Genomic DNA, 25,774 nt, shown 5'->3' with positions numbered 1-25,774 from the left:
ACTTGACTCGTGCAGGTGAAAAATGCAGTCTGTACTGACTGTACGTGCCGGAGGGGGCGTATGTCAGTTGAGAGGCGTCCTCAGTCAGTGGTGAAGGGTCGAATCAGTAAAGCGGACATAATCAGGGGTAATTGGACACGACTAGATTAGGGGAGAAAATTGGGGGAAAAAAGTGGGAAAAATTATAAAATAATTTAAAAAAAGTAACAGAAAGAAAGGTAACAGAGAGAAAAGGAAAGTGAGAACTGAAAATGCTCCAGAGAAGTAGTCCATCTAGTCTGAAGTGTTGTCATTAATGTTAAGAACATAAAAATCTAATGTCTTGTGTGCCAAATTAATAATAATATGAAAAAAATTGGCACTTTGTTATTTTTATACTTCCCCTAAAGTAGCATTCTGTAAGACTGGTTGATGTTTAGAAAAACAAAATGATAAATGCTAATTATGCTAATACCGTTTAAATGTAGCATAACAAAAACAGGATGAGCATATACAGTAAATACTATTTAGAATAAACAATACGATAATGTAACATTTTTTCTTTGTCTAGCGTGACTTGGATTTCACCTTCGAGTTGGATTTTAAAGGACAACTTTGCGATGCAGCAATTTCTCACGACTATAAAATGCGGTAGGACCACAGGAGGGAGACGTTTACCTAAACACTCAGCCAACAACAGCGGGTTCTGAACCCAGCACTCCTACATGCTGATAACAGAGACTGGGATGATAATACAGACCTAACGTGGTGCCATCGGTGTGAATGAAGCACAGAGCAGTAGTGCCATCACTCCTCCTGTTCTTTATAAGAGAGCGTTCATGTCACTCTGAATGTAACTGTTTACGAGCTGAGAATATTTATTTACTACTTTATTTTAACCAGTAAATATCAGGAAGCATGGCAGCTAGTAGTGTTTAAAAGTATCTATGAAAAAGTGTGATGATAAAAGAGTTGTACACATTAAGATTTATTTTAATAGAAGCATGGATAAAATGTGTTTATTATCATTTCATTATTTATTTGTGGTAAATTTAGATGTTCTTTTTTCAGGAATTATATAACTAGTCTTGTTTATTCTTCGTTCCCTTTTAAATGCTGTGTTCAATATGATTTGCATTTTAAACATTTTCATTTTTAAACTTGAGAGAATACGAGTGGTAAATAATACAAATGAGTAAAGAATATTGGTTTTAACTTATGAGTGTTTATTAATTTACTTTTTTTTTTTATATTTATTTAAACATACACTATATTGCCAAAAGTATTCTCTCACCCATCCAAATCATTGAATTCCATGGCTACAGGTGTATAAGAGTCATTCTATAATTTGGGGTACATTCCATGTCCAATGATAATAATTATATTTATTCTAACTATTTTCTTTAAAAATGTCATATTTTACCTATTAATGGAAAACATGTTGTACTATCACAAAAACATTATGTGCATCCTATGCTTCAATTAGCTTGAAATTTGTCATGATGTTCCTAAATGAACAGTTTTTGCTGTGTCCGTTTTTTAAGTTGAGGGTGCCTTGGTTTCAAAATAATGAATAAAATTATTAAGGGCAACAACATCTATTTTTTTTATTTATTTCAGTAGTTTAAATACTAAAGATAAATAATATTTTTAAAATTGAGTTTCTCTTTTAAATAATTTAAATATATTTATTTATTATTGTCCGCAAAAGTTCTGTCAACTATGTTACTAACAGAACTCCACTCAGCAACTCAAAAATGGTTTGTTCTAAAACTATGTGACCAGCATTACATGATATCATTTTTCTCTGTGGAGGAATATTGAACAAACTGTGGTGAATGTTCTCTTATTTTTAAAAATATTTTATCTATAATAGAACATTGTCAATGAGTATATTAATTGACCGTCAACTATGTTACATACATTGTTATGGTTACAATTTTTTTTTATAATTTTAATTCAAATGTATGTTCAAATAAGACATTACTCTGTTCAAGAAATGACATGTGGTCAGCCAGGCAAGGTCTACCACAGAAGTTATGGGTCAAAATAGGGAAATTGTCAACTATGTTACCTGTCAACCTAGTAGTCTACATCTACTGTCCCTTTTAAATAAAATAAAAAAATAATTATGTTTAAGCTTTGCAACTAGTGGATATGTTACACTAAAGGAATATATTAACTTGAAACACTGATTGTTCTGTTGAGAAAGAACAATGTTTTTGTACTTTTTGGTGATGTGAAATGTACCCCAAATTATAGAATGACCCATAAAACCAAGCACCTAGGCATGCAGACTACTTCTAAGGAATGGGTGGTCGCTCTCAGGAGCTCAGTGAATTCCAGCGTGGTACCGTAATAGGATTCCACCTGTGCAACAAGTCCAGTCGTAAAATTTCCTCACCAAATATTCCACAGTTAACTGTCAGTGGTATTATAACAACGTGGAAGCGATTGGAAACGACAGCAACTCGTAAGGCCATGTAAAATGACAGAGCTGGGTCAGCGGATACTGAGGCACATAGTGCGCAGAGGTCGTCAACTTTCTGCAAACTTCATGTGGCCTTCAGATTAGCTCAAGAACAGTGAGTAGAGAGCTTCATGGAACGGGTTTCCATGGCCGAGCAGCTGCATCCGAGCCTTACATCACCAAGCGCAATGCAAAACGTCGGATGCAGCGGCGCCACAGGACTCTAGAGCAGTGGGGACGTGTTCTCTGGAGTGACAAATCACACTTCTCCATCTGGCAATCCGATGGATGAGTCTGGGTACTTGTCTGACTGCACTGTGCCAAGTGTAAAGTTTGGTGGAGGGGGGATTATGGTGTGGGGTTGTTTTTCAGGAGTTGGGCTCGGTCCCTTTCATGCTCCCATCTTTGTGGGAAGAGTTTGGGGATGGCCCCTTCCTGTTCCAACATGACTGCGCACCAGTGCACAAAGCAAGGTCCATAAAAGACATGGACAAGCGAGTTTGGTGTGGAAGAACTTGACTGACCTCAACCCGATAGAACACCTTTGGGATGAATTAGAGTGGAGACTGTGAGTCAGGCCTGACCTCACAAATGCGCTTCTGGAAGAATGGTCAAAAATTTCCATAAACACACTCCTAAACCTTGTGGAAAGTCTTCCCAAAAAAGTTGAAGCTGTTATAGGTGCAAAGGGTGGGCTGACATCATATTAAACCCTATGGATTAAGAATGGGATATCACTCAAGTTTATATGTGTGTGAAGGCAGACGAGAGAACACTTTTGGCAATATAGTGTATCAAATAAATACAACATGTTACAATAAAATTGAGTTATATACAGAGGAGCATTTAGGCACAGATCTTAGAAGGAAAGGCTTGGCTTACATACGAGTATTCAATGAATGTTATCTGGAGGTTAGGGCTAGGTGTTGAGCACAGTAGTTCATCCACACAAAACTCATCGGAGCATGCCATCATAAACATTGCTATGTGCATAGGATTATGTTTTTGCTGCACAGGAAAGGGCCTTGTCCCAAAAGGCACTAAATGTATTTGATGTAACTGGTTTTATGAACCTATTAGCAATGGATGTGGCTGAAACATCTACATTTAAAAATTAGGAGAGGTGTCTACATACTTTCGGCTATAGAGTGCAATGACAGGTCATGCATGAACATAGTTGAACTGTAATAGAAACATTACACCTACTTCACATTTTTGGGAATACGTTTTATCCCTTTAAGGCAAGGCAAGGCAAAGTTTAATTATATAGCACCTTATGGGCGGCATGGTGGCTAAGTGGGTAGCACTGTCGCCTCACAGCAAGAAGGTCCTCGGTTCGATCCCGAGGTGGGGCGGTCCAGGTCCTTTCTGTGTGGAGTTTGCATGTTTTCCCCGTGTCTGCGTGGGTTTCCTCCGGGAGCTCTGGTTTCCTCCCACAGTCCAAAGACATGCAAGTGAGGTGAATTGGAGACAATAAATTGTCCATGACTGTGTTCAATATAACCTTGAGAAGTGATGAATCTTGTGTAACCAGTAACTACCGTTTCTGTCATGAATGTAACCACAGTGTGTAAAACATGACGTTAAAATCCTAATAAACAAACAAACAAACATTCAGAACCTTATACACAACCGTGGCTGACCACAGTGCTGTACAGGCTCAGTACATTCCTAAAACATAATACATATAAAAACTATTAATTACAGTCGCTACACCCCTCAAGCAGTGTTAAACACCAAAGTAAAGAGATGTGTCTTTAGCCTTGACCTAAAAACACCAAATGATTGTGCAGTCCTAATCTGGGAAGGCAAGATGTTCCATAATGTTGGATCAGCTACTACAAAGGCTAGATCACCTGTGCTTCTGAGCTAAGACCTTGATGTTTCCAAAAGCATTAGGTAACCAGACCTTGGGGCAGTTAGCAGTCCGAACTTGCAAAAGTTCTGCAGTGTATGATAGTGCCATCCCATTTAAGGCCTTAAAAACCAGCAATAATACTTTAAAATCAATTATAAATTTTACTGGGAGCCAATGGAGGGAAGCCAGGACTGGTGTAATTGAATCGTGTTTCCTTCTCCCAGTTAAAACACGGTCTGCTGCATTTTGCAACAATAGCAACCGACGGGTAAGGGTATATTCCCGCCTTGTTCCCTGTGTAGGCACGGTTTTGGACCCATTGCAAACTTAATCAGGGTAAAGCGCTGAATGATTAAGTTAAAAGATAAACAAATAGGGCCGCTCTGACACCAGAGCTGGGATCTTGAATACATCGTATCGAGTCTCAGCTCTGCCTGAGCAGCCACATGAACACTGATTGGCCTGTCGTTCATATAGGGGTGGGGCGTTTAACCGGATAGGGACTCCACATAACTGATGCACTACGACCTCTCTCCATACACAGAGCTGATCCGCGGCTGATCTCGTCTAGTGTAGGTGAAAAAATGCATACGGCTGCTGCCCAAATGTCGGAGGGGGCGTGGGTTAGCTTCGTTCACCTCAAATCAGAGCGGGGTCAGCATTAGTGGAGAGGAAGCATGACGCAATCGGGCAACTGGACGCGCTAAAAGTCGGGAGAAAATGCATAAAGAAAATATGCTACATATAAGAGATGGAAAACATCCACATTGTGTGTTGGCCTTTGCAGGTGAGGTTTATTTAGTTGCAGCAGGTTTTCTTCTTTACAGTTTGATCCACTAGTCGCACTGTCTTCTCCCAGGTTCTGTCCTCCTGTTCCTTCAGCACCCTGACCCAACAAAACAGGATCCAGAAAGAAATATAAAACAAAAATGAGTAAAAGTAAGGGACAAGGAGTGGGGGAGCAACTCTGGTGTGATTATAATGGACGGGAAAATGTGGACGGGTGTGTCATTAAAAATCCTTTACTTACCTGGCTAGTTGTACCATGGCCTCTAGCACATTGTGACCTGTATAAGCGCTGCACTCGTAGAACAATAAACAAGTCTCCTGTCAAATACAACAGGTAAGGTTAAATAGAAAATAACAATATACAAATTACATTACACACACTGTTACAGAAGAAGAATTTAGACCTCTTGACTTTTTGCACACTTTACTTTGTGGGTTTGATTTTGAATTGATACAGTGTATCACAAAAGTGAGTACACCCCTCACATTTCTGCAAATATTTTATTATATCTTTTCATGGGACAACACTATAGACATGAAACTTGGATATAAGTTAGAGTAGTCAGTGTACAGCTTGTATAGCAGTGTAGATTTACTGTCTTCTGAAAATAACTCAACACACAGCCATTAATGTCTAAATAGCTGGCAACATAAGTGAGTACACCCCACAGTGAACATGTCCAAATTGTGCCCAAATGTGTCAATATTTTGTGTGACCACCATTATTATCCAGCACTGCCTTAACCCTCCTGGGCATGGAGTTCACCAGAGCTGCACAGGTTGCTACTGGAATCCTCTTCCACTCCTCCATGATGACATCACGGAGCTGGTGGATGTTAGACACCTTGAACCCCTCCACCTTCCACTTGAGGATGCGCCACAGGTGCTCAATTGGGTTTAGTCCATCACCTTTACCTTCAGCTTCCTCAGCAAGGCAGTTGTCATCTTGGAGGTTGTGTTTGGGGTCGTTATCCTGTTGGAAAACTGCCATGAGGCCCAGTTTTCGAAGGGAGGGGATCATGCTCTGTTTCAGAATGTCACAGTACATGTTGGAATTCATGTTTCCCTCAATGAACTGCAGCTCCCCAGTGCCAGCAACACTCATGCAGCCCAAGACCATGATGCTACCACCACCATGCTTGACTGTAGGCAAGATACAGTTGTCTTGGTACTTCTCACCAGGGCGCCGCCACACATGCTAGACACCATCTGAGCCAAACAAGTTTATCTTGGTCTCGTCAGACCACAGGGCATTCCAGTAATCCATGTTCTTGGACTGCTTGTCTTCAGCAAACTGTTTGCGGGCTTTCTTGTGCGTCAGCTTCCTTCTGGGATGATGACCATGCAGACCGAGTTGATGCAGTGTGCGGCGTATGGGCTGAGCACTGACAGGCTGACCTCCCACGTCTTCAACCTCTGCAGCAATGCTGGCAGCACTTATGTGTCTATTTTTTAAAGCCAACCTCTGGATATGACGCCGAACACGTGGACTCAACTTCTTTGGTCGACCCTGGCGAAGCCTGTTCCGAGTGGAACCTGTCCTGGAAAACCGCTGTATGACCTTGGCCACCATGCTGTAGCTCAGTTTCAGGGTGTTAGCAATCTTCTTATAGCCCAGGCCATCTTTGTGGAGAGCAACAATTCTATTTCTCACATCCTCAGAGAGTTCTTGTGAGAGAATTGTACCCAAAACACCAAATTTAACAGCCCTGCTCCCCATTTACACCTGGGACCTTGACACATGACACCAGGGAGGGACAATGACACATTTGGGCACAATTTGGACATGTTCACTGCGGGGTGTACTCACTTATGTTGCCAGCTATTTAGACATTAATGGCTGTGTGTTGAGTTATTTTCAGAAGACAGTAAATCTACACTGCTATACAAGCTGTACACTGACTACTCTAAGTTATATCCAAGTTTCATGTCTATAGTGTTGTCCCATGAAAAGATATAATGAAATATTTGCAGAAATGTGAGGGGTGTACTCACTTTTGTGATACACTGTATAACTGTCAAACACTCGGGTGGTGCAGCAGTAAATTAAGTTAGCCCCATACCCCTGGAATCTAGGGTTCCAATCCCCAGCGGTGCTACTGGCCGCTTGGATGTCTACATACAGACATGATACAGGCTATGATTGGTACGAGACCTTACGATGGATTGGCGTTCCTGGTCTCTTGCCGGGGTCAAATGAAAAAAAAAAAAAATCTGTCATCATATGCTAGAAAAATTTTCACCCCACCCCAAAAACCAGGTTTGTCTGAATCAGAAACAATATTGCTGAAACACAGGTGCTACAGTTTATAGTCAAGCGTCACAGTGTAATGGCCTTTTCTTGTCTGTTATCAGCAACAAACTTGGGTGCTGCAGGGACTTCGTTCTTAAATGGCATGTCAACGTTAAGCTGGCTCACTGTGAACAGTGTCACCCAAATTCCAAAAACAGGTCTGTTTTTGATGGCTTACAGATATTATCTGAGATTCCAGACAAATTTCCTTTAAATATACGTTTACAATTTTGCTTTTCTTTCCAACCTGGACAGGGGACCACTGTTCCATGTACTTTTTTTTGGACACTGAGAAACCACCAACTTTTTTTTCACAATTACTAACAAAGATTGAATGACATTACAGATCTATCTACGTGACTGTTCATATTTTTACCCAGCAGATTTTTAAATGGGACTATCATTTTGTACATGCACATGGTCATTTGAGGGTGTATTTAGTCCTACCTTAGCCAGCCTTTCAGCTTCTTTAACTGACACCTCTCTTTCACTCTCCCTGTCTGATTTGTTGCCCAGAAGCATGATGGGAGTGGAGTCTTCGACTGTCTCCTGTATGCTAGCTAGCCAGTGCTGCACCGCCCTAAAGCTGCTATTTACGGTGATATCATAGATCACCACCACACCATCAGCCTTGCGGAAAAACTGCTTGGTAATACTTCGATACCTGAAGGACAAAGACAGAAATGCACCTGTTCAGTGTTGTTCATGCATTAGTTTTACAGTTCAGAGGGTTAATTTATTGTGATTGCACTTTTAATTAACTATTGGGTTAAGGTAGGTTAAGGTTGCCGGTTCAAGCCCCGCCACCACCAAGTTGCCACTGTTGGGTCCCTGAGCAAGGCCCTTAACCCTCAATTGCTCATCATGTTCCGCTCATTGTGTAAGTCGCTTTGGATAAAAGCGTCTGCTAAATGCTGAAAATGTAAATGTACAGTATTAAGTAGTGAAAATAACATGTTTCTGGGCCAATAATATGACACATCTACAGTATTCAGTATCTTCCATATACAGTATATCTGTAGAGTATATACAGTTGTGTTCAAAATTATTCAACCCCCACTGCAGTAAAGTGTTTTAGCAAGTTTGCCATTTATTTTTTATCTTGTTCACAATCAGATCAAATAAGGACTTGTATAATAGACAAATGCAACTGAATCCACTCATACCAGCACAACACACACTAACACACCACCACCATGTCAGTGTCACTGCAGTGCTGAGAATGATCCACCACCTAAATAATACCTGCTCTGTGGTGGTCCTGTGGGTCCTGACCATTGAAGAACAGGGTAAAAGCAGGCTAAAAATTTTATGGATATAGGGGACATATGGATATATACTGTATATATATACAGTATATATATATATATATATATATACAGTGAAGCCCGAAATTATTTATACCCCTGGCAAATTTTGACTTAAAGTTACTTTTACTCAACCAGCAATTTTTTTTTTGGACCGGAAATGACACAGGCGTCTCCCAGAAGATAATAAGACGATGTACAAGAGGCATCATTATGGAAAAAAATATTTCTCAGCTTTTATTTACATTTGAACAAAAAGTGGCATGTCCAAAATTATTCATACCCTTCTCAATAATTAATAGAAAAGCCTTTATTGGCTATTACAGCAATCAAACGCTTCCTATAATTGCTGACCAGCTTTTTGCATGTCTCCACTGGTATTTTTGCCCATTCATCTTTAGCGATGAGCTCCAACTCTTTCAGGTTGGAGGGTCTCCTTGCCATCACCCTGATCTTTAGCTCCCTCCACAGATTCTCAATTGGATTCAAGTCAGGACTCTGGCTGGGCCACTGCAAAATGTTAATGTTTTTGTCCGCTAACCATTTCTTCACCACTTTTGCTGTGTGTTTTGGGTCGTTGTCGTGCTGAAATGTCCACTGGTGCCCAAGGCCAAGTTTCTCTGCAGACTGCCTGATGTTGTTGTTGAGAATCTTGATGTATTGATCTTTTTTCATGATGCCGTTTACTGTGATTAGGTTCCCTGGTCCATTGGCTGAAAAACACCCCCAAATCATTAGGTTCCCACCACCATGTTTGACAGTGGGGATGGTGTTCTTAGGGTTGAAGGCTTCTCCTTTTTTACGCCAAATGAAGGATACATCATTGTGGCCAAACAATTCAATTTTTGTTTCATCTGACCATAAAACAGAAGACCAGAAGTCTTCTTCTTTGTCCAGATGAGCATTTGCAAAGGCCAAGCGAGCTTTTGTGTGCCTTTTCTGGAGAAGTGGCGTCCTCCTTGGTCTGCGTCCGTGGAACCCAGCAGTGTGCAGTGTCCGTTGGACTGTCTGCCTTGAGACGTTGCCACCAGCAGAGCCCAGATTCACCAGGATGGCCTTGGTGGTGATCCTTGGATTCTTTTTCACCTCTCTCACTATCCTCCTGGCCAGCACAGGTGTCACTTTTGGCTTCCGACCACGTCCTCTGAGATTTTCCACAGTGCGGAATGTCTTGTATTTTTTAATAATACTTTGCACTGTAGCCACTGGAACTTGAAAACATTTAGATATGGCCTTATAGCCCTTTCCTGACTTGTGAGCTGCCACAATGCACAGCCGCAGGTCCTTAGTGAGCTCCTTTGTCTTAGCCATGACTGTCCACAAACCAACTGCAGAGAGTTGCTGTTTTTCACCTGTTGAGTTGATTAAAACAGCTGTTCCCAATGAATCAGGGTAATTAGGATGCTTTAGAACAGCTTGGACTATTTGGAATGGTATAGAACTTTGGATTTTCCCATAGACTGTGACAGTTTGCAAAGGGTATGAATAATTTTGGACATGCCACTTTTTGTTCAAATGTAAATAAAAGCTGGGAAATATTTTTTTCCATAATGATGCCTCTTGTACATCGTCTTATTATCTTCTGGAAGACACCTGTGTCATTTCTGGTCAAAAAAAAAATTGCTGGTTGAATAAAAGTAACTTTAAGTCAAAATTTGCCAGGGGTATGAATAATTTCGGGCTTCACTGTATATATATATATATATACACTATATACAGTGTATCACAAAAGTGAGTACACCCCTCACATTTCTGCAAATATTTCATTATATCTTTTCATGGGACAACACTATAGACATGAAACTTGGATATAACTTAGAGTAGTCAGTGTACAACTTGTATAGCAGTGTAGATTTACTGTCTTCTGAAAATAACTCAACACACAGCCATTAATGTCTAAATGGCTGGCAACATAAGTGAGTACACCCCACAGTGAACATGTCCAAATTGTGCCCAAAGTGTCAATATTTTGTGTGACCACCATTATTATCCAGCACTACCTTAACCCTCCTGGGCATGGAATTCACCAGAGCTACACAGGTTGCTACTGGAATCCTCTTCCACTCCTCCATGATGACATCACGGAGCTGGTGGATGTTAGACACATTGAACTCCTCCACCTTCCACTTGAGGATGCGCCACAGGTGCTCAATTGGGTTTAGTCCATCACCTTTACCTTCAGCTTCCTCAGCAAGGCAGTTGTCATCTTGGAGATTGTGTTTGGGGTCGTTATCCTGTTGGAAAACTGCCATGAGGCCCAGTTTTCGAAGGGAGGGGATCATGCTCTGTTTCAGAATGTCACAGTACATGTTGGAATTCATGTTTCCCTCAATGAACTGCAGCTCCCCAGTGCCAGCAACACTCATGCAGCCCAAGACCATGATGCTACCACCACCATGCTTGACTGTAGGCAAGATACAGTTGTCTTGGTACTTCTCACCAGGGCGCCGCCACACATGCTGGACACCATCTGAGCCAAACAAGTTTATCTTGGTCTCGTCAGACCACAGGGCATTCCAGTAATCCATGTTCTTGGACTGCTTGTTTTCAGCAAACTGTTTGCTGGCTTTCTTGTGCGTCAGCTTCCTTCTGGGATGACGACCATGCAGACCGAGTTGATGCAGTGTGCGGCGTATGGTCTGAGCACTGACAGGCTGACCTCCCACGTCTTCAACCTCTGCAGCAATGCTGGCAGCACTCGTGTGTCTATTTTTTAAAGCCAACCTCTGGATATGACGCCGAACACGTGGACTCAACTTCTTTGGTCGACCCTGGCGAAGCCTGTTCCGAGTGGAACCTGTCCTGGAAAACCGCTGTATGACCTTGGCCACCATGCTGTAGCTCAGTTTCAGGGTGTTAGCAATCTTCTTATAGCCCAGGCCATCTTTGTGGAGAGCAACAATTCTATTTCTTACATCCTCAGAGAGTTCTTTGCCATGATGTGCCATGTTGAATATCCAGTGGCCAGTATGAGAGAATTGTACCCAAAACACCTAATTTAACAGCCCTGCTCCCCATTTACACCTGGGACCTTGACACATGACACCAGGGAGGGACAATGACACATATGGGCACAATTTGGACATGTTCACTGTGGGGTGTACTCACTTATGTTGCCAGCTATTTAGACATTAATGGCTGTGTGTTCAGTTATTTTCAGAAGACAGTAAATCTACACTGCTATACAAGCTGTACACTGACTACTCTAAGTTATATCCAAGTTTCATGTCTATAGTGTTGTCCCATGAAAAGATACAATGAAATATTTGCAGAAATGTGAGGGGTGTACTCACTTTTGTGATACACTGTATATATATAGTTGATCTTAATGCATGTCCTAAAGTTGGGTTACAACATAATTAAATAATTGGGAACTCAATAAGAAGATTTCGAAGACCCAAAACATTCCAAAACACCATTTGGAGCTTTGTCCTGGAAAATCCGAGCTTAGCAATCTTATCAGTATAAAAAAAAGAAAGTCTTACGAGATGGTCTGATAAAGCCTGGCGCAAATGTGTCAGTGGCAACCACAGGGAGATCACTTAACAACCAGGGATTTCATGGCAGCATGCATCTAATATTTTTTAATTAAAGATCTCACCTCTCCTGTCCTGCTGTGTCCCATAACTGAAGTACCACTTTACTGTCCCATAGATCCAGAATCCGCACACTGTAATCAATTCCTTTGGACACACAAAGAGAAATAATCAGTACACCATATTTGATATGGTGATATTTAGATAGGCAATTTTTTTTACAAAAGACTCATGGTCAGTAAATACACAAACACAGTTACTTGCATAAACATAACATAATTTTTTACCATTAGACCAATAGAAGTAAAGTCTAACTGTTAAATTGCTGGAGATATGCAGCTTACTAATAATGGCTAATCAAAAGCTGCTGCAGAAATGCGTCGTACCTTTAGCTTATTGTGATATCCATCGTGCAGCCCATAAAAAAATTTTTTGTTTTAGCTAATCTTTTGAGATTGGACATTAAAATAAAATATTAAAGGATTGTTGTAGACTGAACTTACTTAAAATTACTTAAAATTTCAAAAATCAACTCAAGAAGACATCCAGACTTGGGTAAAAAAAAAAAGATTATCAATACTCAACATACTATGTAAATATGGTACTTTTTCAAACCATGTTCACAATGAGTAATCATATAGTATTCCACTAAGAACACATTCAATTTTAAATGGAATCTAATTTAATTTAATCTAATGGAATCCCGCAGTGGGTCTGCTTTATTGAGTGAATGGTAATAAACACTTCAGATAGGTCACCAGTCCATTACAGGGCAAACACAAACACTCTCATTTTTAATATCTCCAACTGGCCTGACTGCTTGTCTTTGGACTTGTAGGAGGAAACCCACGTGGACACATGGAGAACATGCAAACTCATTTGTAATTCAGTTGTAATGTAAGTGTAAAAAATAATACAGTACATTTACATTGAAATACATCTGCCTCTAGGTGTAACAGAGTGGGTGGTTGTGTGACTGTGTGATGCCCTGAGAAGGACTGGTACCCTATCCATGTTGCATTCCCACCTCACCTCTAGTTTTCGTGGGTGGTGCTGGACTCACCACGACTAACCAAAATGAAGCCACTAATGAAAATGAATGTTTAACTACATAATAGGGAATAAAAGATCTACAGAATGCTATAAGACTAATAATTCAAACTGATACTCACCCACAGTGGCTGTGGTGGTGGAGTTAAAGTGTCCATCACAGAAGCGGTGCAGGAAAGCTGTTTTACCTACACTTGAGTTGCCCACAAGTATTACCTTAAAGAGGCGCTGTGGGTCAGATATAGCACTCTCTGCTGGAGCCTAAAACACCCGAATCACAAAGTGGTCTTTAAAATAATTTTACAAATATATAATAACTTTTATTTTTAAACTTTATTTCACAACCATTATTTCACCTTCTGTATAGTCCGTTTGTCAACTGTCTGGCCCCTGGCCAAAGACATTTTAGGCATATTTGAAAGATTCATAGGGCTCATTTGGAGATCAATCTTGACTTCCTCCTCTTCTTTTTCTTCTTCAATAAGCTGGTGGAGAAAAGGACATGGATCTCCCTGCAGCAGGTGTGGGAGGTGATCCTCCTCAATAGAAATGATACGACGAAATGGCCAGCCATCTGGTGGATCATCCAGCACCTTTAGTTTTGAACTCACTGCCACTGAACCTTTGTCTAAGGGCTCGAGCACTCTCCACTTGTCATCAGCTTTGGTGGCTGAGTGTGGGCCATGACCATTTGCAAGAGGGTAAGGCTTCCTGTAGGGTTGCTGAATCTCTTCTGTAAAAGCTTTACTAAAGTGACAATGGAAACAAAAATAAGTGTTAGTACCCAAAGCTAATTTAAGGTTTGCATACAGATGTGTTGTGTCTATCTTGGAATTTTAATGTTACTGCAACTTTTCTTTTTCTGTAACTGAATATGGGGCGGCACAGTGGCTTGGTGGGTAGCACTGTCTCCTCACAGCAAGAAGATCCTGGATTCGATTCCCAGTCGGGGCGTTCTGGGTCCTTTCTGTGTAAAGTTTGCATGTTCTTACTGTGTCTGCGTGGGTTTTCTCCGGCAGCTCCGGTTTCCTCCCACAGTCCAAAAACATGGAATCAGGTTAATTGGAGACACTGAATGGCCCTATAGGTGAATGGGTGTGTGTATGTGTGCCCTGCGACCCTGATTGGATAAGCGGTTAAGAAAGTGAGTGAGTGTTGTGCCACCTAGACACATCCTAAGTGCACTCTTTCCTCATCTGTGTAGGCGCGTCTAATCAGCCAGCAGAGGTCGTAATTGCACCATTCTGACAGGGAGAGACCCATACCCGGCTTAGTCCCGCCCATCTGAATAACAGGCCAATCGATGTTCATGTGGCTGCTCAGCCTCAGCCGGCAAGGCAGAGCTAAGATTCGATACGATGTATTCGAGATCCCAGCTCTGGTTGCACACGTCTTTACCGCTGCGCCACCTGAGCGGCTAAATCCTACATAAAGTTGCAGGGATAATATGGAGAAAATAAAATGGCAATGTAAGGCTTGTTTAAGTGTGGACAGTAGCAACTTTTAGGTTATAAGATCACATTTTACCATCTCAATAGATTCTAGATTAAGCAAAAGATTTGGCACAATTGGTAAAAACACTGTTTCATGTACTATTTCACTAGGTTCAGTCAAACAAGCCCTATTTATATGAGTACAAACAGTCAGCTAGAAGACAACCATAACCTACATATGTCAATAAATAAGCAGTAAATGTTATTTATACGGAGCCTTGCACTTTATGGGCATGTAAAGTAGTTTTCTGAGTGACCCTTTCAGATTAATGAGAGGTTGCCAGGTTTTTTTTCAATGTAGAGCTCTTAGTATGAGACATGAGAAAAATGCCTTATTGTAGATCTTACAATATGGAGTCGTACCAAGTGGAGTGTATACTGGTCAGAAAGAGAAAACCTGGCAAGTGAAGAAAGAATGGCTCACATTATAGCCCTGTCTGTGCTGTATTTATGCCTTGAGTGCATTGTTTACAGGTGCCACCGGACCCAACACTAATTAGGATGTAATGATTAAAATGATCGAATGCCATTCAGGTGGCGCAGCGGTAAAACACGCTAGCAAACCAGAGCTGACAATTCAAACTCATCGTTTTGAAACTCGGCTCTGCTATCCAGGCAGCTTTATGAACAACGATTGGCTTGTTGTTCAGGGCGGGAAAAGCCCAATAGGGACTCCTCACTGCTGATGCAATTATGACCTCTGCTGGCTGATTAATGGCGCCTGCACAGAGATGGGAAAAGAGTGCGTTGATCATGGTGTGGCTCTCTGTACACAAAGCTGATCCGCATATGTATTCGCCTAGTTTGGGTGAAAAGATGCAGTCGGCTGCTGCACACGTGTCGGACGGGGTGTGTTAATTTCATTCTCCTTAATAGGGCCGGGGATCGACATGAGTGAAGAGGAAGCATAATGCAATCGGGCAATTGGACGCGCTAAAAGCCGTGAGACAAAGGGAGAAACATGCATATATATAAAGATGGTGGAATGAAATGAATGAATAAATAAATGAAATAAGTATAAGTAAAATAAATAAGGTGTAATCACTGGCCCACTAGCTTCTTCTAGTGTAGGTACACTGACAATTATATAAAGACAAGCTGAGTAACCCTGACCCACTAACCTGTCCAGTGTGAATACTAGAGTGATCACACGTCTCACCTTTGTGTTGCCTGGTTAAAGTCAGGATGGTCCATCAGGGCTGAGGCTTGTCCTTGTTTATGGCTGGACATTTCCAACAGGCTACTGTCTTTCTATAAGAAATCAACATGTTTTAAAAGTTCAAACATTTGTTTAATGTGAATAAACTGACAGTGGCAAACGATCTGAACACTTACTGAAGAGTTGAGGTCTTGTTCATCTCTCAAATTTTTATTCATATCTCTGAAAAAAATACCCAGTGTAAGTACGTTTTTCATATGTGGGTTATAACATGGCATGCAATTTTTTTTACATAAAATGTGAATAAATTTAGAAAAAACAACCTAGAGGGGTAAAAATCACATAACGCACTTGGCCTTTCACTCTTCCACTCACACCTAAGGGCAATTTACTGTTGCCATTTCACCTTCTGCTTGATTTTGGGAGGTGGGAGAACACCAGAGTAGCGGGAGGAAAATGGGCATGACTTGAGTGATCGTCAAAACCATGTCATACTTGTGGCTCACACCTTGGTGAAATTGTTTATTATATAAAAGTGAACTTTACAGCCAGAAAACAACCGTGTATACTGAATAGACCAGCACCGATACAAAAGTATAATATAAAGCTATTTTATTATTATTAATTTATTCATTCATTCATTGCCTGTTTTACCAATGCTTTACTCTATTCAGGGTTGCAGTGGGTTCGAATCACTGGACAAAAGGCAGAAAACACCCCAAACAGGCCGCCAGTCCATCACAGGGCAAACACACATACACACATTCACACACACACTCCCCAAAGCGGGACTTGTGTTTCTCCAGTTAACCTAACTGTATGTCTTTTGACTGTGGGAAGAAACCAGAGCACTTAGAGGAAGCCCACCAGACACAGGGAGAACATGCAAACTCCACACATAACGGATTCGGACCGCTCTACCTGGGAATCAAACCCAGGAGACAGTGCTACCCACCTACTTTTTACTGCTATTAGTCATTGACCCATGTGTGAATAAGCCTTACCTGAGCATGTCTAATTGTTTAATTAGGTTTTCTTTCTCTCTCTGAAGTCTTTCTGTAATTCTATAAACTTCCCTGTATAAATAAAAGAAAAAATGGTCATGAGTAAGCGTGTGTGTGTGTTTGGTGCATTAAAAATGTGTGTGCTGCTTTACATGTCTTTCTCTTGCTGTAATCTCGAAGCCTGATCCTGAATAGTAGTCAGTTGCTCCTGAGCTAATGACAGCTCATGACATGTGTGCTGCAACTCATGAGAAAGATCCTGATTTTTCTTTTTCAGTTTGATGTTCTCCACCTGACTCTCCTGGTGCTCAGTCTGCAGCTCCTGACACTGATGCTCTAACTTGAGGAAAAAAAACATACCATGGTCATTTTCTGTTATTAAGGAAAAGAGCCACCTTATGCCACAGAACAGCTTCAATAATTTATAATACTGTAAATGACATGAATAGTTTGTGGTATTCACATAGGGTGCACCCCATCCTTTAAAATTGCCTTATGGGCATTCAAGTGGTGCAGCAGTTCAAAGCACTAGCACACCACAATCTCAGCTGAGTCACCGACCTGGCCGGGCATTCACATAAAGTTGGATGGGGTCTCTTCATGCTGCCCCTGCTATATGTTATCCCAAGTGGGAACACCAGTGTGAGTGTGTGTTTGGCTTAGTGTGGTACTCCATATGCAATACAGCTCTGTGTGGGAACCCAACATTGGCAGGTAATAAGAAGCTGCCACAGATTGGACACATGCCGAAGAAGGCTCGTGGTGATCCAGCTCTCCTCGATCAGTTCAAGGGTTGTGCAAGTGGCAGTGGATTTACACTTGTGAATGGAAATGACTAGTCTGGGAGATAAATGGGAAGAAATCCAAAAAAAAAAATTATATTTGATGGCTGTTATTCAACCATGCAAAGAAATAATGTAGCAATGATCTTACTGTTTAACATAGCTACAAAGTTGGAAGCATATTATTTTCTTCATATAGTTGAGTTATTAAGATAAGATAAGATTCCTTTATTGATCCTCATGGGGGAAATCCGAGAACATATTACACCTGTTAGCAACAGTGTGGCTGAAACAGTGTGTCCCAATGTACCACTCACCCGCTTCTGTTTTAGGAAGAGTTGCTCAAGTTCCTGCTCTTTATTGCTCATCTGGCTGTGCAGTTCCTGTGGTGAGAAAAGATTTAGAACCCTCATTTGAATTCTTGTATAATGTTTCTTGACTAATTTACACTATACTTATATAAAAAAATAAAATTTGAGAATTTATCTTAATGCATTTAATGCATTTACATTAGTAAGAAAAAAAATGGCAGTTTTAGCCCATTTTAGTTTGAAGGGGCCAGGCTGGTGGCGCCCAGGTGGCGCAGCGGGATAATCCGCTAGCACACCAGCGCCGAAATTCTGAACTCCTCGATTCGAAACTCGGCGTTGCCACCGGTCGGCTGCGGGCATAATTGGCGGTAAGAAAACCATTAGGCTAGGGCGGGTTAGGGTTAGGGTTAGGAGGAGGTCGGAGGAGGCGTGAGCAGTAATATACACCTCGACTGCAATCAGGGATCCCCAGCAGAGGACGACAAATTTACTACGCTAAATTGCAAGAAAATGGGAGAAAATGCATAAATAAAATAGAAAAAACGAAGGGGCCAGGCTTGGGTTACTTGTTTTGTTGAAGGGTTCCATTTCATTATAATATTTATTTTGCTCTCTAAATTTTATGCCATTATCCTTGCTGCACTATGGGTGTTAAATGACAAGACACATTTAATTTATGCTGTCTTCTCAGTTCTATTTTTATTGAATTGTGTTTTCGACAGTTTCTATGTCTATCTGCAAGTTGTAAGTTATAAGTAATTTTTCTGAATCACATCTAAATTTTTTCTAGTTTATTACTTACATAACTAATGAATTTTACACGTTGCATCGATATGATACAAATATATTTATCAGGATGAAGTGCTTCCTGAAGACTGTATGAACTTGGTTGCACTCTAATTGAGGTATGTTTGAGGTTGAGGTTTAGTTATACATCATAGCTTGTTTAATATTACATGCAAGCATACAGGGGAAGATGATGCAAAATATCCACACAATTGGCATGCAGTCAAACTATGTACTAATGTAAAACAGCTTCAGAATTTATGGTTTTAATGTTTCATAGTTAGATTGGAATGGCAGTGCGCTTTCCAAATAAGTCTTTAAACAAAACCAGTGTGTGTGCACTAAGGGTGAGTGGGGATTACAGTTCAATGCTCACACTCTGCACTGCCTAGAGATTTGTAGTTCTGCTTCTAATTCAACCATCAGCTGTTGCAAATACATTTAAATAAAAATTTTTACCAATTGTGTTAACCAAACATTAAAATCTTTATCAGGTATCGGTTAATTTCATTAACGATCATTTTAATTTCATTTTCATTAACATCTCCAATTTCTACAAAAGGCACACAGGTGGCGCGGCAATCTATCGCGCTGACCCACCACTGCTGAGATCCGGGTTCAAATTTTAGCAATGCTACTTTATTTTGCCAGGGGTCGGCAGAAACATGATTGGCTATGTCAGATGTGAGGAAAGTTTAATAAATAAATCAGAGATTAAGACTCTGGGATGTTGTGGCCTAGTGGTTAATGTACTGGACTAGTAATCAGAAGGTTGCTGGTTCAAGCCCCACCACTGCCAGGTTGCTGCTGTTGGGCCCTTGAGCAAGGCCCTTAACCCTCAATTGCTTAGACTGTATAGTGTCACTACTGTAAGTTGTAAAGTGCTGACATAGCCCTTTCACAAATCCTCAAACACCGCCTAAAATTTATTTATTCAATGCTTATAAATGTCTTATGAAGCTCATTGTAGTTAGCCTACATAGTTAGAGGAAGGTTTACCTTGACAGTGTGTTGATTTTCTTCATAAATAATGTGTTGCTCCATTTCCTCATATAACCACTGGATTTCATTATGGTGTGTTGCAGCTTTTCTGTAGAAAGAAAACGCACATACCGTGGTGTACGAATGCACTGCTGTTTACTGATTGCATCTGTTATTGTGTACTTCTCACACTGAATGTGAACAACAGATTAATGAAGAAAACAATTTACACACACATTTCCTGGTGGTGCCAGACCCATCTTGACTCTGATCGGGATAAAGTGGTTACTGAAGATGAACAATGAATAAAATGTATAAGGAGGCAAAATCATAAAACTGGGTTTCCTACTTTCTCAAGGCATTTTCCATCTCCTTCTTCTCTTGTTGGGCCACTCTGATTTGGGATGTGACTTGTGCTAAGAAATCTTCAAAGTTGTACAGGAGGTGAGGCTCGTCTTTCTTTAGCTGAGCCCACAAAGATCGAACCTCGCTAGGACTAAATTAGAGATGGAGATTGTTATGCCGACTGCTAGAATATGTTCAGTGTTTTAACTACCATTAAAAGGTACTGTCAGAAATAAATAACATACTCACTCCTCAAAAACATCGATAGCACCCAAGCTCTCCATCAACATGCCAAAGTGTCTCTGTTCCTCACAGTCTTGGGGCTCAACCTGATACAGAGCTTCTGAAACTTTTGGTGACAAAACCGTGATCTGATCCTCCACCTGGCTAATTTTACGTGAATACAGGAAATCACCTTGGCAAAAAATAAATAATGAAAAAGAAAAGAAAGAAAAAATGTATGATTTAGTTTTTCTCCAACTTGGACACAATAACTCTGACCACATTACACATTTTCACTGTGTGATGGTCCATCCTAGATGCCTCTGAGCCCAGAGAAGTCGATGCCGCTTCTGGACATGGTTAACACAAGGCTTCCTTTTTCCACAGTAAAGTTTTCAGTGGCATTTGTGCATGTAACTCCAAACTGTAGTGCTTGACAAAGGTTGCCAAAGTAATCCTTGCGGTTCTTGAAGCTTGTTTTTGTTTGCTAAGTCTGAGACCACTAGCACTATGCTTCTCTTTTGCATCTTTCTCTAATTTAATACCATATTTTGAAATACAAATTATTTTATAATAATTTAAGTAAAAAACAAACAAGGTTCTATTCAAAAACAAAGGTTCTAAAGAAAAACAAGTAAGCATTTAAAAAAAATGAATCTTGTCAATGCATTTGCTGTTTTTTTTTTTTACGCTATAGATTTTTCTGGATGCTCTTAATTTTTTAATAATGTTATGGGTTGTAGATGGTAAATAATTTATAATGAGCATTAAAAAACATATTTATAATAATTATTATATGTCCATGAAAAAATGTTGGACTATTTACTTACGCAGTTTTTGCAAAGTGGTAAACCTTGACCTAGGCCTAATTATACACAACTGAGCCTATTGCTCTTTGAATACAAAATAATAACAATAATATCACCACATGTTTACTTGAGGAACATTTGGAACAAAGTAAGAGTGTTTTGATCTTTACCCAAACTCTCCAGTCCCTCATTACCCCATCCCAACTTTGGAAAGTGTTGGATTAGGATATAAAATATGTTAACAAAAATGAATAAAGTTGATCAGGTAAAACATCGGGCGCTCAGGAGCAGTGGTCTAATGAGCTAGCCCACCACTGATGAGTTTTAATCTCATCTGTTATATTAACCAACCAGGCGCCTAAAGACAAGACTGGTTAATGAAGCGGTTGTAAACTGCACGTTTCAGATTTGGGGGGGGCTGTTAGGTATGGCCCTACTCAGTCAGGGTAGGGGTCTGCAGCAGTGGAGGAGTAACTGGGTAATTTTGATATGACTAAAGAGTAATATAAATCTAGTGTGTTTGTCTTTAAAGAAATACTTGCAACAGAGAATTTACAAAGCACTTTCTATTTTGCTTGCATTTTACCAACTACCCCAACTTTCTTTTAACTGCATTTGTATAAGACTTTGTAGCATGTAAATTATGTAAACTCACTTAATCCTAAAGTAAATTCTTCTAGTGTGAGGTAGCCATTTTTGTCTGAGTCCAGTGAGTCAAAAACATCATCCAGTTCTTCTGCTGACAGTGGTAACTCCTTGTCCAGTTTCTAAAAAAAAGTGCACCAATTGACATATCAGGTTATACAAAAACATGAAGTAGCCAATGTCAAAGGTAAATTCTAGGTGAGTAAATCCTATGTACAGACAAGCACCTATACCATGCTATCTTAACAAAAGTATCTTGTTAGCTTCACAAAGCTAGACGTCATTGTACAGTAGATGTGCCACTCACAGACCTTTTTTAAAAGGCCAATGCATAAAGACATAAACCTATATCTGTATATATACAGTACATACATACACATCAGAACATTGAATCCTAAAATGTGGTCTGTAAACCACTAAGAGACTTTGATGTGGTGGAGGAAGTTTTACCTGCTAAACATGAGTTATATGAGTTGCAAGATCTACACTTATTTTGTGAGCTGTTATGCCTATTTAGTCAAATCTGCATTTGTGTGGTCAAACATAAATGTTGGACAAGAAGACCCAGCTTACAAATGATGTTGACTAATTAGTTAGGAGAACTAATCATTCAGTGTTGAAAACATAGCATATGTAAACTAGAAGTTAATATATGCACTGTAATCATACTGAAAAACAAAAACATAAGATTTTATACTTGTTTTTTTTATCGCATGTATGCTTCTGTTTAAAGCATGTGATTAGTTCTACGTTAAAAGTCTCCTGGTTCTTACCCTCATATCAGTGGGTGTTATGTAACCCTTTCCCTCACTATCACAGATCTGGAAGAACTCCTGTGTCTTCTCCAGCAGTGAAGCAGATGCCGAGCTGGATCTTCTTACATCCAGTCTCTTTATAAGCTGAGGCTCTGATTGGTTGTTTTCACTACCTGAGATTTCAGAGACAACTTTCATGGCTGAGCAGTGTTCAGACATGGTAGTCAGTCTTTAACCCACTGATTAGGAAGGGTGTAAATGGGAGGCATCATAGGTGAACCTGATATCCAAAGCATGGGGCGTTAGATGAGAACTCCATGCTTTTCCATTTTGATTTATTTTTCATCCAAGCTGTAAAAATGATAAAAGGATATTTACTTCAGTTGCATTACATCATCAGGTTAAGAAATGGTGCATTGCTGAATTCATTAGAAATCAGAATTCGAGTGTAATGGTCTTGTCTAATTATTTTGTCTAATTCAGTAAATCCATGTATACATACAAAATAATAATCCTGTAATACAGTTACCCTGCAACATAAATAAATTTCCATTTCAATTAGCGGTTATACTTTAGAACAGGGCAGTACAGTGGCTAAGTGGGTAGCACTGTCGCCTCACAGCAAGAAGGTCCTGGGTTCGATCCCCAGGTGGGGCGGTCTTGGTCCTTTCTGTGCGGAGTTTGCATGTTCTTCCCGTGTCTGCGTGGGTTTCCTCCGGGAGCTCCGGTTTCCTCCCACAGTCCAAAAACATGCAGCCAGGTTCATTGGAGACACTGAATTGCCCTATAGGTGAATTGGTGTGTGTGTGTGTATCTATGTTATGTATGTGTGTCTGCCCTGCAATGGACTGGCGCACTGTCCAGGGTGTTACTGTGTGCTTTGCACCCATTGAAAAGCTGGGATAGGCTCCAGCAAACCCCCCATGCGACCCTGATTGGAGTAAATTTAGAACAGATATAGAACTATCTTACCAACAGTGCTAAGTCAAGTTCTCATAAACTCAAAGCTACCTTTCTCGAAAGCCTCACCACGTCATAATGACGGGTAAGGGGGACAGCAGGATGAGGTTTTTGTGGTTAAAGCTGCAATATTTCCTGCTGTGTCTAAGAAAGGACAGGTTAGGCAAATGTAAAAAGACAACATTACAAACTCAATGAAACTAAATGCAAATGCTATATTGTCAAGCTTTAACTTCTTTCAATTTGAACAACTGCAGGCAACATACACATAATGGCAAAAGTGTACAAAATGACACGTGTCATGTTTGCATGTTATTTATGTTGAAGCTGTTGAAACAAGGGTGACACTTTCACTGCTTGATATTATCTTGAATGCAAAAAAAGATGTCACTGATCCAAAAACTGGCACCTAAAGCTTTACTGAAGATTGTCATTGATCTCATAGACAAAGAAAGGGCACATAAACCAACAGCAATGAAAAGCTTGTTTAACTGTATGCAGTGTCATGCATTTTACAGGTGCTTATAATTCATAGCATACCTGTTTTTGGTGTTTTCCGATCTAACTTCTGGGCAAATTTTTTTGGGTTTTGTATCCAATCTTGACAGCTCCATGTACTATGTAATGGATGTAGTAAAACTAGCTTTTATTATATGGGCACAGAAAAGGTGACACCTGAAGTCATACATAGTCACTAATGTAAATGGCACATTGTAGAACTTTCTAGACCACCACATTAGTAATATAAATAGTTGTCTGCTTATTTTTGACCCTGCATATTTTTTACTTAGAAAAACTAGATAGATAGACAGTTAAGACAGACAGACAGACAGACAGGCAGACAGGCAGATAGATAGATAGATAGATAGATAGATAGATAGATAGATAGTCTGTATCCCATGTACTTAATCACAGAAAAAATAAACCATTGATATCCCATCACTGATAAGACAAACATGTTCTTTCCAAGTAAATATAAACTTTTGACTTCAACTGTACCTTATAGAATCAGAAATACTCATTGCCACCCAATCCATACAATGTCACGTTAAGTCAGAAACAAATAATAATAATGCTAAAATAAACAATGCGGTATACGGCAGAAAGACCCGGCTCAAATATTAAATAACAAGTTTTAAAAGCTCGTTGACTTACTTACCTTAACACCCAGTAAAGTGAAAGTTATCTGCACATGATTTCTTTTAACGTGCGCTGCGATTCACAAGTGGCTGATTCAGTGATAGACATCAGCGCTAACGGTTTTTTTTTTTTTTTTTTTTTTTTTTTTTTACTAGCGGTTGCGCTTGATGTTGATGCATCATGGTTTCCTCACTGACACCCACAGCCTCAGCTTTTGTTCGAGTCATGTTAGTGGTTTAGTAAAAAAAATACATAGGCCTGTTATTATGAAATATAGTGCAAATTAAATATTTGAGCTTATTTTTATGTGGCTGTGACTATATGTTTTGTTAATTAGCCTTAATACCTGGCTGTTCCAGTCTGTAAATAGTGTTTTTTTTACTTATGCTAAAGTATACAGATACTCACCTCAGTCCTACATTATAGCTGCACTCCTGCAGGTCCCAACAGAACAGCACAGAACTGCTTTATAGGGTTGCAGCTGGGTACTGATGAACCATGTTTACTGCCACCCCTCCCAAATAATCAATCACAACTGTGAAGAAACCCGGGTGGCTGACAGCACCGCTGACATTTATACCTGGTGGTGCTAGTGTGATGGTCAGGGGCTGCTTTACGTACACATGAACTGGATGACTTGTCATAATTGATGGAACCCTGAATTCTGCTCTCTATCAAAAAATCCTGAAGATGTCCACTTGTCAGTTTGTGACATATGGATCAAGAACTAAATTCCTTCACACAATGTAAAAGACGCTGTATTTTGTTTACCTGTGTTGTGTTTAACTTATATTAAAATTTGTTGGACAGTGCAAAACATCTTAATGTGAAAAAAATCCTTTGTCAATGTGAAAAAAATTTGTCAGCTACTTAAAAATTAAGCTTAATTTGAGCCCTGTGGAATATCAACACACATATCATATAATTCACTATCCAAAGCCAACCTGTTATCTTATAGTTACTTTTAGAACACTCTGGTATGATCTAGAAAATCCATAACTGAGATAAAATTTTGAAATATATTAGTCTGGAAGGGGTTAGAAAAGCCAATCTAATGCATCAATTTAAGGTCTTTAAATTGACAGCCAATACATTAAATA

The 25,774-nt window shown here is 40.0% G+C and overlaps 2 protein-coding genes across 4 annotated transcripts in view; one reads left to right on the top strand and one right to left on the bottom strand.

The window, feature by feature from the left end:
• prmt8b (protein arginine methyltransferase 8b) overlaps positions 1 to 1,194 on the top strand; it is a 29,269-nt gene extending 28,075 nt beyond the window's left edge. Inside the window, exon 10 of the mRNA XM_063005052.1 lies at positions 551 to 1,194. Within this exon, the coding sequence (XP_062861122.1) occupies positions 551 to 634 (84 nt within the window). The 3' untranslated portion in view covers positions 635 to 1,194. The remainder of the gene's footprint in view (positions 1 to 550) is intronic.
• A 3,880-nt stretch (positions 1,195 to 5,074) lies between these two features.
• Positions 5,075 to 25,070, bottom strand: cracr2ab (calcium release activated channel regulator 2Ab). 3 transcript variants are annotated; one of them, XM_063005024.1, is made up of 18 exons: positions 24,694 to 25,070; positions 23,586 to 23,678; positions 22,593 to 22,925; positions 21,830 to 21,941; positions 20,393 to 20,558; positions 20,148 to 20,294; positions 19,817 to 19,907; positions 18,038 to 18,103; positions 17,091 to 17,278; positions 16,939 to 17,010; positions 16,111 to 16,156; positions 15,935 to 16,026; positions 13,639 to 14,029; positions 13,405 to 13,543; positions 12,298 to 12,379; positions 7,837 to 8,053; positions 5,338 to 5,414; positions 5,075 to 5,193 (listed from the first exon to the last, which is right to left on the bottom strand). In XM_063005024.1, exons 3-18 carry the CDS (start codon positions 22,791 to 22,793, stop codon positions 5,106 to 5,108), a joined length of 2,175 nt encoding a protein of 724 aa, XP_062861094.1. In that variant the 5' UTR covers positions 22,794 to 22,925; positions 23,586 to 23,678; positions 24,694 to 25,070; the 3' UTR covers positions 5,075 to 5,105. The 3 variants fall into 3 exon arrangements, with proteins under 3 accessions (XP_062861094.1, XP_062861102.1, XP_062861111.1); XM_063005032.1 differs by lacking the exon at positions 24,694 to 25,070 and adding an exon at positions 24,075 to 24,150; XM_063005041.1 differs by lacking the exon at positions 23,586 to 23,678.
• Positions 25,071 to 25,774: the final 704 nt, after the last annotated feature.

This window comes from Trichomycterus rosablanca, chromosome 1 (assembly GCF_030014385.1).
Source record: "Trichomycterus rosablanca isolate fTriRos1 chromosome 1, fTriRos1.hap1, whole genome shotgun sequence".
Classification (NCBI taxonomy): Eukaryota; Metazoa; Chordata; class Actinopteri; order Siluriformes; family Trichomycteridae; genus Trichomycterus; species Trichomycterus rosablanca.
Note: the sequence above shows the minus strand (reverse complement) of the source record. Positions and strands in the feature narration are given on the sequence as shown.